This window comes from Tupaia chinensis, unplaced genomic scaffold (genome assembly GCF_000334495.1).
Source record: "Tupaia chinensis unplaced genomic scaffold, TupChi_1.0 Scaffold000361_2, whole genome shotgun sequence".
In the NCBI taxonomy this organism is placed as follows: domain Eukaryota; kingdom Metazoa; phylum Chordata; class Mammalia; order Scandentia; family Tupaiidae; genus Tupaia; species Tupaia belangeri.
Window position 1 is genome coordinate 5,770,082 of NW_006159858.1, and position 18,774 is coordinate 5,788,855.

Below are 18,774 nucleotides of genomic sequence, written 5' to 3' on the forward strand. Positions count from 1 at the left end.
GGGGAGGGGTGTCTGCTCACTGACCTGTGCGCTGACACCTTGCCCTACTTGGGGGTCACCTGAGCACTGGACCTGCCGCAGTGGCCGAGTTTGCCTCAGTCGCTGACAGCATCCACACCAAGCAGATGCCCTAGGGCTGGTGGAGGGCCCCCGAGTGAGGACTGCTTTGGTGCTGGTGGGTCCACACACTCGGCAGGCGTGCAGTCACGCGGGAAAGAATGAGCTACACACACACTCGTGTTTCGTGAGACGCTTGCATCCAACATGCACAGATGCCCAGCAGTGCGGGTGGGGGGCACTGTGTACATGGGTTTTACTGGAAAATACATAACAAATGCTTGGTGAACCTTACAGCCAAAGATCATGGCAGTATACAGAAAACACCAGAAGATAAGCAGCAGCTAAGGGAGGTGACAGGAAGCTATCAAGAAATGAGCAGGGCTTGCTAACAATCTGCTGACCACCATCTGGGCGGCCCTCGGTACTGCTGACCCGTCACAGCTGGTGTCATGCATGATGCAGGTCCAAGTACTTGAGGACAGAGGAAAGGAAGAGCCTGTGACTTAGTAAGTAGGGATGTCTTTTAGGCTCTCTGAACAAACTGCAAAGGGCTGAGATAAGTCATTTGTTTTCAAACATGGATGTCTAATCCGCATGGAGAATGCTTTGGTTAGTTAACTAGAAGGCTCATTAGGGGGCTGACTTCTCATGCCCATTAGGACACTCACATGTTTCTTTAAGAATTACACATCCAGGTAAAAGCATTAGTCTGTAAGACGTGGTTATAGGAATCACCCAGGTTAATGTGTTTCCAGAGAACAGTCCCTGACCTTAACTCGCCCCTGTCTTGGCTGCGTCAGGCCTTCTCATTTGGCACCTGAGACTGAAGTAACAGGAGAAGAAACACAAGAGGGATCAAGACTTGAAGTCATCACTTGGGCCTGCGGAGCTCACGCTCCTGAAGCCCTCCGTGTGACGGCACAGAGCATTTGGCCTTGTCTTCCTTGACCGTACACGTTAATAGCTAGGCAGTTCTGTAATTGCAAACGCACATGGATCTCCCCATTAACAATTTAGTCAGGCAAGGGATTTCTCTTGAGACATCTGAATTACGTGAACCGGCTTCTCTATGACACACCTAAGCAGGAGCTGTGACTTAATGCCATTCAAATTCATTAAGAGGGGAAAGGAGAGGGCACTTCTTGAAAGGCTGATCAGGGAGTAAAACAAACTGAGAGTTTAGGTCATTAGAACCAATTCCCAAATATGCATTTTGAGGGGAACTGCTTACTCCCCACATTGGGCTACTAATGCCTCCTTCTTCCACCCTTCCAAGAGCCACATGTGTAAATTAAGGACTAGAAAGAGGAAAAATGTCCACTTAATTCTCATTTGTGAATGTACTTATACAAATAACTCAGACCAAAAAAAAGGCAAAACTGATTATTGGGTGAAGACAGAGCAGTCGGGCCACGGTGCCTGGTTCCTCAGTGGTGGAGTGCGCTCTGGAGTGTTGAGAGGGGGAGCACAGCCAGGCACCCTTGCCTGGGGAAGCATGGAGGCTGTGATGGGGGACTCGATGCCTTCCAGATGAGCTACAGAACCCCTCTGCTTTTCTTAATATTACTTGCAGTAATTGAACTGATCCTTCAGTGTCTCTGAACAGTATTCTGCACAGCAAATCTAAAGTTTAAGGGGATACTTGAATTTTGACTTCCACATAAAGTGTAAATTGGAAAAACTCAACGACCTGAGAACTGCTAAGAAGCATAGAAGAAAAGATAAGAAACAAGTCTGCATTAATTAAATTGAAAGCAAATAAGGAAATAACTAGAAGCAGCTTCTTTGGATCATATTCAGGTCATTGGTATTAGATGACGTTGTTCCATCAAAACTGACTATGGGCGGGAAGGAGGAAATGGTTATTTCTTAAAATTTTGAGCCACTGAGGAATTGAACACTGCCATTTGTTATTGTTTTGCAATCTTAGGTTATTAAAAACCAATTTGCAAATACTCCTTTCTTTCTTTAAATTTTGCTGGAGCGCATGCGCATACCAGGCAGAGACAGAGAAAGGGTGAGGGAGAAAGTACCCAGAAATCCCTTCTCCATTTCTCTATTCGGTCAGGATTCTGAGCACATAACACACACATCTGGTGTATTTTTCAAGCCTCCAGGTCTTGAACTCAAACCATGCAGTGGGCCATGTAGCTTATCACCAGACCACGGGCTGGCCCTGCAAATACTCATTTCTAAAGGGAAGTCAAATCAACAGATCTCCCTGAAATGGCTTTACCCAATGGGTCTAGGAAGACTCAAGAGCCAAGAATGAAGACCAAAATAGAGCCCTAATATAAGAAGAAAAGTGTTGTCCAAGAAATCACGAGCTTTTCTCCGTAAATTAAAACCAGTGTGCTACCTTGCTGGACTCTTCCAGCTGTGTGCCCCGTTTCCAGGCCTCGGAGAAGATGGAGCTGACGATGCTCTGGGAACGGACGTGTCCTGCCGGCTGGGTGTCAGAAACTCCACTGTCAGACTGAGTGGAGTGATTTGACTGAGACTCTGTTTAAAATAGTTTAAAAAAAAAAAAAAGAATGAAATAAGTCAGTATCCTGATACTATGAATATGTACATTTAGAAAAATCTTTTACACAAGGTCAAATGTGATAGCAACAAGGACAGTTTACTCAACTCATTTCATCATAAACTGCCAGTATTTTCCACTATAAAAACATCCCTTATTCTAAGGTTGATGGGAACTCTTTTTTCTCTTTTCACCAGGAGAAACTGATATTTACAATAAAAGCTTCATATAACACTATTCACATCCTGACAACCTGTCTTGCATGAAATCAGTTCCCAACAAATAAAAGAATTAATGAGCCATCAACAGAGGACTGCATTTTTCTCAATACTGCTTTCATTACAGAGAGTAAGTCTTTTTAATCTCTCTGTTCCAGGCCATCCCGGAGTTATAACTGATGAACTTACATGTGTATACAGTGATTATGTCCCCAGTCCTAGCAATGAAGGATACCTAGAATGTGCCGGGCATGAGCAGCCTCCCAGGGACGTAGGTATTGGTCCCTGAGGGGAGGAGCTGCGTCACAGGAGCCTGGCCTCCCAGCGAAGCACCGAGAGGGCTCATGGGACTGGCGCCCAGTGGGAATGGCTGTAAGGACACATGTGTCTCTGACTGGCATCCTGGTTGAGAGAACTGGTGTGATTGTTCACTGGACTCCAGGTCAGATAAGATAACCACGTGGATGCATCTAACTCAACGTCTGGCATCCATTGGGAATTCAGTGTTAAAGGTGACCCCCTCCATCCTCTCTGTAATGGGTACTATTAATACTGAAGTGGGTCCAGCCAAGTTAGACAATGTAGTCAAAGAAAAATAGCCTCAAAGAAATCTTAAGCCAAAACTCCTTGGACAAAGACAATCCTTAGGGTAAAAATATACCAATATATTTTTTTAATCAATCAATACCCAAGGAGTTTTTTTTTTTTTTTTTTTTTTTGCCATCAAAAACACATAACGACAAAAATAAGCATGTCATTATGACTGATATGTATGATGAGGGGAAGGTTCTACTGTATCCTCTATGTAGGGAACCTGCTTTGACACCTGAGAACATGATCTCAGGTGGATAAGGAGAAGTTAACCAGGTGAAAATTAAAGAGCAAGGTTTTTTTGTTTGTTTGTTTTGTTTCTTATTTTTGTTTTTTTTTGTGTGTGTGTGTTTTTTTTTTTTAGGTTTTTGCTATAGGGCGTGTGCACTCACCAGAAAGACAGACAGAGACAGAGAGACAGAAAGCGAGAAATCACCCCCCGAGGGGAAATGGTCACGCTGCAATCCCTTCTCCTCCATTATCCTCTCAGGATCTTAGGCACGCACGTACATGCACCTGGCATGCATTTAAGTCACTGAGTCCAGGACTCGAACCGCAGTAGACCACATGGGAGTCCAGCAACACAGTCATTACGCCAACTGCTGGTCCTGAGCAGTTTTTAAGAAGTTACAACTTCACTAGTCTTTATCATCCCTATCTAATAGCCGGGACAACAGCCCACATGGATCCCTGAGGCCTCATCGGCATTACTAGATGATTTTATGACTCACGTGGAAAGGTCTGCCTAATAGTTTACACAAAGTATATAATGATGCTGGAGCAGGAATGGTGCTTTGTGCTCCTTCATAAAAACTGTGGAAGCACTTGAATTGTTACATAAGTGCCATATAAAATTTTTAAAAACCATGCATATTTTCTCAATCTTCTGTCCCTTAATTTCCTATTCTAAAATTCTACTTCCTATATACTACTACTTTCCTAATCCATCTTCTCAAACTTTTTATTTATAATTTTAATGAGAGTTTATTTTAGAATAGTTCAGATATTTATTAGGTATCTGAACTTCAGAACAGTTTAGCATAGAATTCCTACGCACATGGCATCCAGTGTCCCCCATCATCAACGCGTCACACACTCCATGATTTATCTGCTACAGCCATTACTATGGAGTCCACCGTTTATTTGGATTTTGCTAGTTTCCCCCTAATGTCTGTTTCTGATCCAGGATACAACATGGCAGTTGGTCACCGTGTCTCCTATGATAGTTTCCCAGACTTCCCAGTTTTGGACGACTTTGACAGTTTGAGGAATACTAGTCAGGTATTTTGTAGAGTGTCTCAATTTTAGTTTGTTTGATGCTTTTTATCTCTCCATCCATCCATCCATATCTCTATCCATTTTTAACTGACAATTTTCTTTTGCTTAGACTGAGGTTATGGGATTTGCAGAAGACGACCAGGCAGAAAGGCCATTCTCATCACATTACATCAAAAGTACCTACAATCAATAGGTCCTATCACTGCTGAGCCGACTGCCCTGACACACTGTTCTGTCAGGTAAGTTACTCCCATTTTCTGCCCCTCCTTACAATGGAAGCAATTCACCATGCACAGCCTGCTCTGAGGAGTGGCGAGTTAAGTTCCACCCTCTTGAGGGCAACATATCTATGTAAGTCATTGCGAAATCTGTGCAGGAGATTTGTCTCTTCTTCCCTATTTATTTGATAACTGATTTAAATCAGCATGAGTTCACTGATATTTAGTAATTCAGGTTATAGTCCTACACTACATTGTTTAGGTTACTGCTCAAATAGTTCCAGCTCTAGCCACAGGCGCTCTCCTGGGTTGGCTCCTGGGCCCCTCTGACATACTCCCATCACAGTTTTCTGCGTATTCTTCATTTTGCCTCTACGATGTTCCAGACTCATCTTGTCTGTACTTGGTTGTAGACCTAGAATGAGCCATTCCACAAGAGCCCTGGTTCTTTTCCTTGGAGAATGGTGTCAGGAACCAAGATCTGACACAGGGTCTCCCTTACTGTGCTGTCACTGTTTCTAGATCCTCTCGGTGGGCAGAACCATCAGGCAGATGAATGTATATGCTAACTTGTATATATGCACATTCTAAATGTGTTTTTACTTATATATTTGAAGATAAATCAGAGTTTTTTTAATCAGTTACTAAAGTAAAAATTTCTTTCACCACATGTGATGCCAGAATAAATACTTTGCTTTTAGATGACTTGGCCATTACTCATGGGACATTTTGAAGGGAAGAAGCTTTTGCCCTAAGATGTGACCACAGCACATTTGTTTAGAAAATGTGAGAATCTGGAAACTTTTTTGAGTATCACTGATTTCCTGTTAGAAAGTTTGGTGACTTAACTCTCTTAACACTGACACTGAACTAGCACTGGTTGTTTCTATGCCACTGAAGTGTCAGGAAACCCGTGGAAAGAAAAGCAGTTTCACCACGGATTCTGTACAAATACTATATTCAAGCAACTTTTGAATCCCAAATTATGCATCAATAGTTGTTTTTTAGCAGAGTTCTGAATAAATTTTATAACAAAGCTCCTGGCTTTAGGAATCTAACACTGATTTCCATTTCATATACATGTCAACTAGCCCATGATTTTGTCTCCTGTAACAACTGGGAAAAAAAAAAAAAAAAGGAGTTACTGACTATAATTAAGAAATTAGTGTGGCTCTGTTTTTTGTTTGTTTTCAAGAGAGATTTTTGCTATATGGTGCATGCACTTGCCAGAGAGACAGAAAGCAAGAAATCACTCCCCCAGGGGCATGGCCACACTGCAATTCCTTCTCCTCCATTCTCCTCCTAGGATCTCGGGCATGCACACACACGCGCCTGGCCTGAGTTTCAACCTGCCGGGTCTGGAACTCGAACCACAGTCGGCCATGTGAGAGTCCAGTGACGTAATCACTATGCCATCAGCTGGTCCTGTGGCTCTGGTTTTTAACAATCAAGCTGAAATGAAGCGATCTACTCTGTCTCTGTGGCAGCAACACAGTGCTCTGAGGCATTCTGAACTACCTGGGATGCTGGAAGAACTGGATCCTGATTTGATGCTGGAGCTGGATAGGGAAGTCCAGTCATAGGCAGACTCTGTCCTCTTCAAGGCTTCTTGATAGTTCATGTACAGCTGCTTCCCATACTAGGCAGAGAGTGATGACATACGAACTTCACTAAGTATGACACCGAAGACGAGATGGGAAAGGGGACACATCTTTGCTCATTGATTCATAGTTCATACTAAAATCAGTACCTACAGCCTTCAAACTTTCTTGTCACACCAGCTAATTATAATCTACCCTTATTTTTCCTCATTTTTAGAAGGGTAGCAAGAAGTCAACACTTGATCCTAATTATGTTCATTAAAAACATGAATATACTTTTATTCACCCCAAATTCTTGACCAAGGGTCTTCAACATTATTCAGTATCTGGTATGTGATCACTACTTAAATAAAGTAATTAGAAGCTTTCTTAAAATTTTGAAAAATTCATTTACAATTTTATTGACTTTAAAAAAAATTACTTTATACATTCAATCACTGTACATCACCACAGTTTGTAAAATGAATTTTCCCAGTATCAATACACTGCGTACTAGTCCAGTTAAAGACACTATCATACATGTTATCATCAATAGACAATCCTCCATTTCTGTGTCCCTTAAATGTCTTGCCTCTCTATTCTTCTCCTTGATTCCCTTCCTCTCACCCTTCCCCACTTCTCACCCTCCTCCCACACTGTCTCCCTTATCTGCAACTGTTCTCCATGCTTCTGTATCTTCCATTCTTTCTGTTTCGGCCACAGAGTGTGGACAGTCAGTAAATATTAAGTAGGGACATACAATGTCTCTTTTTCATAGTCTGGCTTGCTTCACACAGCAGTAAATCTTCCACATTAATTCACTTTCTATCAAATTTCAGGGTCCTGTAATTTTTTATGGCTGAGGAGTATTCTGTAGTGTATATGTGCCACACTTTTCCAATCCACTCATCTGTTCAGGGACATTTGGGCTAGTTCCATGTCTTAGCAACTGTGAATAATACTGTCATAAACATTGGTGTGCAAGCACTGTTCCGAGCATTTTCCTATCCTTTGGGTAGATACCCAGGAGTGGAACTGCTGGATCATATGATAGGTCTTTGAGGAAACTCTATATCGTTCTCCACAGATCAATAGACAATCCTCCATTTCTGTGTCCCTTAAATGTCTTGCCTCTCTATTCTTCTCCTTGATTCCCTTCCTCTCACCCTTCCCCACTTCTCACCCTCCTCCCACACTGTCTCCCTTATCTGCAACTGTTCTCCATGCTTCTGTATCTTCCATTCTTTCTGTTTCGGCCACAGAGTGTGGACAGTCAGTAAATATTAAGTAGGGACATACAATGTCTCTTTTTCATAGTCTGGCTTGCTTCACACAGCAGTAAATCTTCCACATTAATTCACTTTCTATCAAATTTCAGGGTCCTGTAATTTTTTATGGCTGAGGAGTATTCTGTAGTGTATATGTGCCACACTTTTCCAATCCACTCATCTGTTCAGGGACATTTGGGCTAGTTCCATGTCTTAGCAACTGTGAATAATACTGTCATAAACATTGGTGTGCAAGCACTGTTCCGAGCATTTTCCTATCCTTTGGGTAGATACCCAGGAGTGGAACTGCTGGATCATATGATAGGTCTTTGAGGAAACTCTATATCGTTCTCCACAGTGTCTGTACTGACATTTTTTTAATTGCCAGAGGGCATGTGCCCTCGACAGAGAAGAAAGCACCCCTCAATGAGGTGTGGTCACGTCATAATCCTTTCTCCTCCAGTTCTCCATCCCATCAAGATTTTAGGCATGCACACACATACACAGGGTATGTTTTTCAGACCTCCAGGGCCAGGATTTGAATTACGAACAGCCACGTAGGGTCTGGCTCCTCAGTACTTAATGGCTACGCTATGGGCTTGGCCCAAAGTAATTTAGTTTTTTAAAAATTTATTTTGCTTAGGTTCAACTCTGCTATGTGAGAATCATGTAATGTGTTCTCCAAAGCCAAAATAAATCACTTTACTGCTACACAAGTTTTCACCAACAGTATTATTCATAGACACCATCTGTTAAAAGTTTATCCTTGTCCCCAAGGAAAAAAGACAACATTTAAAACATGAAGCTTCTTAGGGTGAGAAAACTAGACACAAGAAAAATTCTGACTGTGAAACAATTAGAATCATCATCATGACCATCAAAACAGTATCATTAAATACCTCATTATTCTGTCATCAAAGTGAAAGGAAACCTACCTTCGCGATGCGGATCCCATTGACCCACTGATGCAGGGTCCTGACATCATCACAACAAAGGTATTTGATATACTGAGATTTCTTCTGGATCTGTGGGTGCTACAAGATTAAAGGGAAAATCCAACTAAGTCCTCGGAGAGCCAAAGAAAAACAAACTCTATTAAAACTTAAAACTATCCCCATAAATAACAGGCTAGTAGTGTAATGGCCAAACAAGTTATACATACATGGCCATAAGGCCAAATAAAATGGTCCACGAGTATTTTTACAAAGTAAATGAGCAAAAAATGTGACAACTTTTATGTCAAGATGTCTAAGTCTTAATAAACCTGCACGGCATGGGAAACTCACATGTTTCTTCTATATATCAGCATGGTGCATTGAGATTAATGAAGTCTGAGTTCTTGGTCCGTAAGAGACTTAAGAAAAGGGAAGACTAAGTTTGACTGATCATTAAACCCACTGAAAACATGGGTTCAGAAGACTCTGAATGAGACCGGGTCTGGTAAAGCCTATTCTCCAGAGGTGAGTAGCAGGGCCAGTGTACAAAGCCCACAGCACAGCACCGGGGACAGGAGTCCAGGGTCACACCGTCACTGTGGGAGAGGCAGACGAGCACAGTGCTCCACAGGCCTCTCCTACCAGACTCAGGACTGCAGCTTGTGTCTTTCCAGGGAACAAGCAGCTTCTTGATGGTGCCACTGCCATTAGATTTGGTTTTTACAACCCACTAGACTTTTCAGCTGAGTTTGGATAGGAGGTGGCTAACTTGACCTTGGCTATGAAATACAAGTGTTAGGAACAGACTTAAGGTACTCATTTCAACTTCAGTGGGCCTCACGTCACTAGCTCCTCGAGGAGAAAAGCTTTAAATCACACCTGATTCTGATGTAGTGACCTATGATTACTATTCTTTGCAAACATTCTGAGCAATTCAAATTTGCTCCTAATAAGCGAGAGAACGAGTTGTGAACCAGGCACCTTATTCCAGGGCCCACGGTCTTAACCATTACATACTACGCTTCCTTCTCTGGAATTGCTGCCTCCCTCTTTTCTGTACATATTATGCCCTTTTTTCCCCCTCAATGTTTTTGTTATAGGGTGTGTGTACTCACCAGAGAAAGGGAGAGAGACAGGTAAAGTAAGAAGTCACCCCTGCAGGTGGCATGGCCACACCACAATCCCTTCTCATTCTCCACTTGGAATTTTGGGCATGTACACAAACAAACTTGGTGTTTTTCAAGTTGCTGGGTCTGGGACTGGGACTCTGAGTCAGCCGTGTGGGATCAGTGCTTTAACTACCACACCACCCGATGACCCTACTTTTATATAATTTTTGCAGGGTCTCGCTGTCATGATAGTCCTGCCTCAGCCTCTCAGCTGGGAATCCAGAGGTGTGCTTCCACGCCCAGCTCTTTCAGACAGGCTTGCCCAGGCCCAGCCCTGAACCTGCACTCCTCTGAGGTACTGTGATTATGGGTGTGCACCTACGGCACCCAGCCTTTAGGTTGAACCAGGAATTGAACCCAGAATTCCTACATGGTCCCAGCCTGCAAGCACAGCCTCCTGCTAGAATGTATCACCATGGATGGGCTGACATTTAGATTTTTAAAGATTCAAAGAGAGTATACAATGAAATTGCTCCCCAAACAGGTGAAAAGCTATTAAGGAACGTTTCATTTTTCAAAATGATACTGACTTGGAAAGTTTTTCTTTTTTTTTAATAAAAGGTAAAAAATTTGAGAACTCAATATAAAAATACAACAGTAAAATAAGAAATTGTGGGTTACTATTTTGCTATCTTTTTTGTGTTTATGCCCAAAATTAGGTTGGGACAGGTAATTCCTGTAACTGTAACTGAAAGTGGTACCCTAAGATCACAGTCCAGGTGTCAAAGGACAGTGACTGAAGAGGTGCCACCTGCTTGAAAATTAATTCTCTCAACTGTACGCAGAAAGTTTCTGTGTGCCACTTACCCCGAGGCCTCCATGATTACACCACGTAGTGTATTTCTGTTAGTAACTGTGCTGGCGAAGTTCACGTTCACATTCCATCCCTAAATGCAAGCGCTTTCCCCTTCTGCCCTACCATACTGAGACGAACTGCTTTGCCCTTTTTAGGGATGCAATTTAAAATATGGCTGAGATGAGCCATATTCCAACTTTTGTGGCAGAGAAGTTTGGGAAACACAAGTTTCCTTAAAGAAACTAATTTAGTTATACATGTATACATGTGTCCCAACATATGTGTACATCTTGCAAATGACATATTAACATGTTATATTTGTTTCTATATTGTCAAATTTCATGAACTCTTCCTACTTCCTATTGTTGCTTTTATTATTACCTTTTAAAAAATGAGTCACCACGCCAGGCACGTATGCGTACATGCCTGAAATCCTAGGGGGGGAATGGAGAAAGGATTGCGGCATGGCCATCCCCTCAGGGGGTGATGTCTCACTTTTCCTCTGTCTCTCTCTCTCTGTCCAGAAAGTGTACATATCCTATGGCAAAAAAAACTTAAAAAAAAAAAAAAAAAAAGAATTACCAAACAGGATGCCTGATTACCGTCCTATTAAGTGTGGGTACACTTCACATACCCTGAATCTCACAGGAAGGACTCAGACTCGGTCAGGACAGTCTGAAGCTAAGACGAACCAAGCCTCATAAATATAACATTTCAGTCTCTTTTGTGTAGACCCTGTGTTTCAGCACTTTTAAAGTTTCATTTGTTATAACTCATATGCTGAAGAATAAAAATATTCATAGATGCCAAACCTCATTCAGACTTTGCAGGAAAAAAAAGAAATGTCTTTTTTTTTTTTTTAATGTTTATTTACTTATTTCTTCTGACAGAGAGACAGAGAGATGCACTTCCAACAGAGTCCCCTTAACTCGATCCATCCCCAGCTTCGGCCAGCCAGCATGTGAGCACCTGGTATCGGTAGACATAACCCACATAAATTAAAGTTATTTGAGGACCTTCCCATGTGGCTTCAGTGTTACAGAGCATCGCCTTACTGCTGTACCACTACAAAAAACATGTCTAATAGTTGTATGGCCTTGAGCAAGTTGATCCTAAACCTTAGTTTCCGTATCTTGAAAATGAGGACTCTAGAACAGATGTGGATTGATGTGCCGATGGCTTCTGATGTAGGTGTGTCACCTGAGACACGGTGGCTGCCTGCCCTCCAGGCATCTTCTCCTTTCCGTGTCTTTCCTGGCAGAGCCCGAATGTTCACCTCTGTCCCGCAGGGTGTGACTTATGCCTAGTCTAAGCCAACCTCAGTGGCTTCATTCTGCTTGTCAGTGGTTAGTTTAAGAGTGAACTAAGAGCTCTTATGGGAAAGGGCTGTTGTGCAGGTTCTGAGAATTCCTTCCTCTTAAAAAAAAAAAAGGACAAATACAGGGAAAAGTAGTCCTTGTTCTGCTGGATTTTGCTAGGTCTACAGGTGATGCCTGGAACTGTGGCAGCCATTTTGAGACTGTGAGGTAGGCTAGCCTGGGAATAATCTAATATATATCAATAGAAAATGGAAGAGGGAAAGATGGAAAGAATTTGAGCTCACTGAAGTCACTGGAGTAACTAACTCTTACTGTCTTCATATTATGAGACCCTCAAATAACTTTAATTTATGTGGGTTAGTTATGTCTACCAATATTAAAAGAGTTTAAAAATAGACCCACCTGGCATATTGACCATTTAAATTAAAAACATGAAAAACAGCAGGCACAAAAGGTCACTTTGAACCTCTTATCACTTCTTAAAGGCAGAGGATGACATTTCTATGTGAAAAAGCTCCTCCCTATACTAGAAGGATGCACTAATGTCCTTAATGATAAGAAGTTGAACTGACCGTAAGGACCATGTTAAAATACCTCTTTTTCTTTAAGCCTCACCATATGATTAAGTTGCTTCTTCATGATTTACTATTCTATTTTAAAATTTTTTTAGAGGTTTTTGCTATAGGGCATGTGCACTCGCCAGACAGACAGAGACAGAGAGACAGCGAGAAATCACCCCCCAGGGGGGATGGTCACGCCGCAATCCCTTCTCCTCCATTCTCCTCTTGGGATCTTGGGCACGCACGCGCACGCGCCCGGGGTGAGTTTTAAGCCACCAGGTCCGGGATGCGAACCACGGTTGACTACGTGGGAGTCCAGCGACATAGCCATTACACTAACTGCTGGTCCCATGATTTACTATTCTTAATCTAATCCGGTATGTAAGTAACTGACTTGAATAGCTTCACTGGGCTTCTCTTTCTTTATGAGGGTTTTTGTGCCATGGACAACCTGTCCTGTTTTCCTCCTGTTAATTTATCTTTTTATTTTTAAGAGGTTTTTGCCTTAGGGTGCTTATATCTGCCAAAGTCAGAAAGCAAGAAATCAGCCCCCAGGAGGGATGGCCATGTCACGATCCTTTCTCCTTCTGGGATCTTCGGCACACAGGCACACATGCCTGGCATGAGTTTCAAGCCACCCAATCCAGAAGTGGAACTACAGTCAGTCATGTGGGAGTCCGCAATGTAACCACTGTACCACCTGCTGACCCTGGTTAATCTATCCTATGCCAACTTAATTCTTGGGCCCAGTGGGGACCTGAGAAGACAGAGCTGGTTTATATCTGCACTTGCAATACTTACCTTATTATAAATTAACATGGAGAAAAAAATGAAAACAAAGAAATACACAAATACACATTACACTAGCCAAGACAGCTAGGACACCATCATGTTAATGGAACCTCTCAGAAAACTCCACCAGACATCTATGAGATAATGAGAATGCAGGAGGCCAATAACATCTTACTATTATTAGGAAAATGATTTTGACATCACGGCTTTAGCACTCAGAGGGGACCCTGGACCTCAATTTGAAAACTGCTGGATTATGCTACTTTGTTTTGATTTTTTAAAAAATCATTTGCTTCCAAAAGCAACCTATAGGATATGGTGGTATTGTCCAAGAAAGAATTATTTAATGAAGGGTTGCTAATATAATCTACCTAATTTTATCAAAGCAATCAAATCTTCAACCCCAAATCTTAAGTAACTGCTGCTCCCCAAAACCAAGTGACAATTCTCAGAGAACAGGGAAATCAAACATGATGATATAAATATCAGAACTAAGTGGTTACTAAAGGGTCACTGGTATGGAAACAAGGAGAACAATTTAATTATCGCCATAACCTTCCTGCATTTTGCATGTAGTCTTTATTGATGTTCCAGTAGATCACTAGTAGTTCTTTTAGCACAGACAAAATCTGTGTGAGAAGTCCAAAAGCCTAGATAAAGGAGAAAAACAAAAACTCCCTAAAAATAGCTTAGATCATAATACATGCAGGGACCACCCTGGCTACAGTTTGGAGAAAAAAAGAACGACAAAAATTATTTCTGTTCAGATGACAGTCCAGTTTGCACTTGGCCACAGTGCCCTCTGATGGTTCTGCTGAGTAAGCACAGGGAAAGAACCAAAAATACATTCCACACTGGCTCTGAGCTAAGCTTTCCTAGTAAGCCTGCGATTAAACCAGTCTCATTTGTAAACAAGCAGGTTTGACACATGATGATTTAGAACACACAATCCAGCACTGCTCCTCACTAACACTAATCTAACTGGCTAACTGGCCTGGGGCAGCTGCGGCATGACACCCTTCTCCACTGCCGTTTAAACCTATGGAATAAAGCTTGAAGGTCCAAGCTACTCTAAAATGCCCAATCGCCTGCTCTCTGTCCAACATCAAAAACAATTCTTAAAGGCAGTATGTTGTTACCTTCAGCACTAGACAGTAGTCTGTCGGTGCTTTGTACTTGTTCCGATAGTCCTGGCCGTAATAGACGTTGACGTGATCCAACTGGAGGAAGCACACCAGATCCCGAGAGACCTGTGATACAAACACCCAAAGACGGGATTAACAAAGATGTGCAAACAGGCATTCTTCACACCTGGTAACAGTTTCTAGTTGAGAATCAAAACTTAAGTATTATAGCAGTAATAGTACTGCTATTTTGCAGAAGGCAAGCCCATGAGATTCCCTTTCAATGTTTCTTCTTTGATCTACACTGTAACAAGAAGGCAGTTCACTTACTGCCTTGCTGCTCATAATGCACACTGACTTGTTTGGAAACAGTTTGCATTTTAAAGATACTTTAGATATAGAAGATCAAATACAATACCATATATCTAGTATAAGAGAATTCTCCGGGAAGAACAAGAAAACAGGTAGTTTAGTGCCTGTAACGCATAATTCAAGTACAGTGATTCGGAACTGGGGTTTCCTCACTAGTTAAATGGGGCAACCACATTTGCCCATAAGATTGTTGTAAAGACCAGATGAGATGACGTTGTAAAGTGCTCAGGGAGTCTTGTCCCCAGTAAGCACAGAAGTGACAGCTATTATACAACAAGGGGCCCCACAGCAGAAGTCTGTTACTCAACCAAGATGGAAACGCCTATTATCTCTGAAAGCTACTCTTCCCCAACAAAAACTACTTTGTCAAGAGTCCCCAGGATAATAAATAGAACTATTCAATATGATTTCAAATTGGTAACAAAATCAAGATGAGCCAAACTTACTATCACAGAGGAGGAAGTTTGGGGGCTTTCTCTTTTTTGTAATTACTAAACAAAGTAATGTTCTGTATGTCTGCTGCGTGGGATGAAACAAACATAGCTGGATTCCCCCTGTCAGCATATTCACTACAAATTAAAAGCAATGAACATAACGAGGGAGTTTAAAAGTCAACAGACGGAACACACACCTTTGCTTTTCCTTTAGGAACATAGTAGATACCAGAAGCTCGCAAGAGAAAGTAACGCTTTTTCCAGGACTTCTTGCCATCATCTTTCAACCAAAGGACTCCTTCGATTTCTGGTACAGTTACAGAACTTCCACAAAAACATTCCTAAAATAACCAGAAGATATGTGAAGGTTTATAATCCTTGGATTTTCAAAACTAAGCTATGTTTAGCCCATGAAATGCACAACACTATAATTAAACCTAAATGGTTTTGCAGAAACCATCCTGCTAATTTTTCTACATTAGAACTTGCTATTCTAAACACACTATGAATTTATTTGGGAACAACTGTGGCAATCTTAAAAAGTTCATTAAGTAAAAACGCCAGTCATAAATGCAATAATTAATTTTAACCAACAAATATTGTCTAAAATTGTTTAAAAAAAACAAACAAACTTGAAATGTCAACTGAATTGCACATAACAGTACTTACAAGCATTTATAAACTGCATACTTAAACTAAATTTAATAAAAGTGTGAGGAATAACATGGACTATTAGATTTAATTTTTCTCTAAATCAACAATATATCTATATTAGCTGTTAAGCTAAACAGGAATTTTTTTTAAAAAAGCAACATGCTAACTGAATGATTAAATTTAACAATTTAAAGACTATCATTTATATGATTCTAACAAAAGAGGGCACTTATTTTTTAAAGGATTTAGTAATGGGGGCTGACAGGTGGCATGCTGGTTAAGGTGCTGGAGACTCCCACATGGCTGACTACAGTCAGCCTAGACCTGGCAGCTTGCTTTTTCACTTTCCCTTTCTCTCTCACTGGTCAAATTTAAAAAAAGTAGTAATAATACTAATAAATAACAAAACTAAATAAATAATTCTTAAAAATATAGATTGAAGGGAATATAAACATGCAAAATTCTGAAGTCTAGTGTCTGCTTACAAAAGATGTAATTTTACAAAATAATTACAAATAAATCAACTATGTACTTGTAAAAGAAAAAAATCCTCGCTAAAACACTAACGTATGACATTTTGAGCCTAAATTAATTTTTTTCTCCCCAAAGTGCATAAAAACGAGGAATTATAGAGAGGATAAATGTAGCTAGTATTTCTATGAAAGTTTGAGTATTGATCTTCCTTTCCCTAATTGCCTTGCAGAAGAGTTGATTCAGGGGCTGGTCCCACAGCATAGTGGTTAAGTGCTGTGTAAGAAAGCTGGATCCCACATGCCCAACCACAGCTTGAATCTCAGCCCAATACCTTGAACATGCCAGGCATTTGCGTGTGCATACCCCAAATCCTGCTACGATGAAGAAATGGAGGGAAGAGCAGTGCAGTGTGACCATGCCCAGTGCTTTCTCTCTCTCACTCTCTCTCTCTCCTGGGCGAATGTACGTTTCCTCGGGCAAAAGTTTACTTAGGTTTTCAAAAACATACTAACGTCTTTGATTTTAGTTCTTTAAAATTAGCCAAAGTCAAAAATTCAATTATGCTTAAATTTAGTATGCTTCAAAATAATGTTTTTTTCAAAAAATGATTTTTAAAATTGAGTTATTTAAGGCTAAAGGTTAAAATGTTTTGTGATCAGCTACTTACGTTCAAATTTCTCTTTGCCTAAACATTTTAAAAGCAGTATAATCACATCCTTTGTTGACTGGTCATTTCCTAGAAGTTTGTCACTCCTTTTCATTCACTAAAATATCCCTTGGCAAAATGATAGTTTTAAAACCTTCTTCAGTGGCCTAACATGTTCACACAGTTGACTCTCTTCCCTGTGCTAGCAAAGAATAGAAGCTTCTCTAGTTACAACTGTAACTATGAACGTAGAACACTGACATATTTACCTTCAAAAGGTCCTTAATATTTTAATTTTAAAATGTGCAGAAAATAGAAGGGGGGAGTCATACCTCCAGTAGAACTTCTTTGTTTCTGTCTGCCATTTCAGCTGTTTCCCTTTTCCCCAGAAGATAATTCTGAAAAAACAAATGAAAGGAGAAGGAAGCCCATTTTATTATTCCCTTGGCACAGGCACATACGTGGTTTCTTCTAGAAAAATGCCAACTCTATGTCAATATCTGCCAGTGCAGAGTGAGGGGAGGGATCCTTTGAAAAGGTGTCTTTAAATGGATGGCATCGCTAAGCTAAAACACTGAACACCAGCCTCCTCCTTGCCATTCCATTTGTCAGAGATTTTCCCATAAACTGCTCTCCTCCACATCCTGAGCTGACATTACATATATGCCTATAATCCTAGATGATCAAAAGGCCAGGGCAGGAATATCCTGACACCTACATGGTGGCCAGATGGTGGTGAAGCAGTGTTTGGTTGGCTCAGGAACCAAACCCAAGCCCCCCATGCAGTGTCCAGCTCCCAAGCAGTAGCACCACTGTGCACCACTATGGCTGGCCCCTCACTAATACTGCGTATAGTGAGTTCTTGTTTCCTTCACCTACTGATTTAAAAAAAAAAAAAAAGCCTGGAGGTACTAACTTAAACATAATTTTGGAATAAAGAAAGATCCTAAATAAGTCAAGTAACATCTACTAGAATGTGGAGCCATTTATGATCAAGATTACCAGAATTAAAACAAATAATAATTCAGGGCCAGACCAGTAGCTACAGTTATTATATTTACGGAGCTGGAGACCAAATGACCCACCGTGGTTCAAATCCCAGCCCCAGCTGCTTGAAAAACATGCCAAGCACATGTGTGTAAGTGCTGACGGGATGGAAAATGGAAGAAAAGGATTGCAATGTGTTCAATTGAAGGGTGTCCCCCCTTCTTTCCTTCTCTCCCACTTTAATGAGTACAGGTGTCTTTTGGCAATAAACTAAAAAAACAATAATAATTCAAAAAAAGAAATAAAAATGGCTGAAGTAAAGCAGTACTTTCCTTGGATGAGATGAAGAAGTATGAGATGAAGAAGTCTCCAAATAAACAGCTGGGATCAGCACAGCTCTGGGTTACAGAGTAGAGAAACCTGGTAACTCCCTGAAGCTGCTTCTGTTCCCACAAGGGTTCACCCCGTTGGGTGACTGGGAACCTTTCTGAGGCCTGACACCTGGCTCAGCTGACTTTCACCACAGGAGCAACCACGAATGCTCCTGTGGTTTTTACAGCTACACTGCTACTAGCGCGGCCCCCAGTCTTAGTTCTATTCACTTCGCAGGGAGAGGATTAAAATAAAGAACACACTTAAAAAGTGCTATTTGGGGGCCAGTAGGTGGCATGGTGGCTAAGGGGCTGGACTTCCACATGGCCGGCCACAGTTTGAGTCCTAGACCTGGTGGTTTGAAAATTACACCGAGCACGTGTACACGTGTGCCCAAAATCCC

At 41.3% G+C, this 18,774-nt stretch overlaps 1 protein-coding gene across 1 annotated transcript in view; it reads right to left on the reverse strand.

Annotated features, from left to right (window-relative positions):
• Positions 1–17: 17 nt before the first annotated feature.
• The window catches only part of LOC102482393 (ras-associated and pleckstrin homology domains-containing protein 1), a 59,642-nt gene continuing 40,885 nt past the window's right edge, over positions 18–18,774 (reverse strand). The window contains exons 9-15 of the mRNA XM_027773660.1: positions 17,345–17,410; positions 15,436–15,579; positions 14,448–14,558; positions 8,673–8,771; positions 6,408–6,528; positions 2,420–2,562; positions 18–883 (exon numbers count right to left, since the gene is read on the reverse strand). Of these exons, the coding sequence (XP_027629461.1) occupies positions 857–883; positions 2,420–2,562; positions 6,408–6,528; positions 8,673–8,771; positions 14,448–14,558; positions 15,436–15,579; positions 17,345–17,410 (711 nt within the window). The 3' untranslated portion in view covers positions 18–856. The remainder of the gene's footprint in view (positions 884–2,419; positions 2,563–6,407; positions 6,529–8,672; positions 8,772–14,447; positions 14,559–15,435; positions 15,580–17,344; positions 17,411–18,774) is intronic.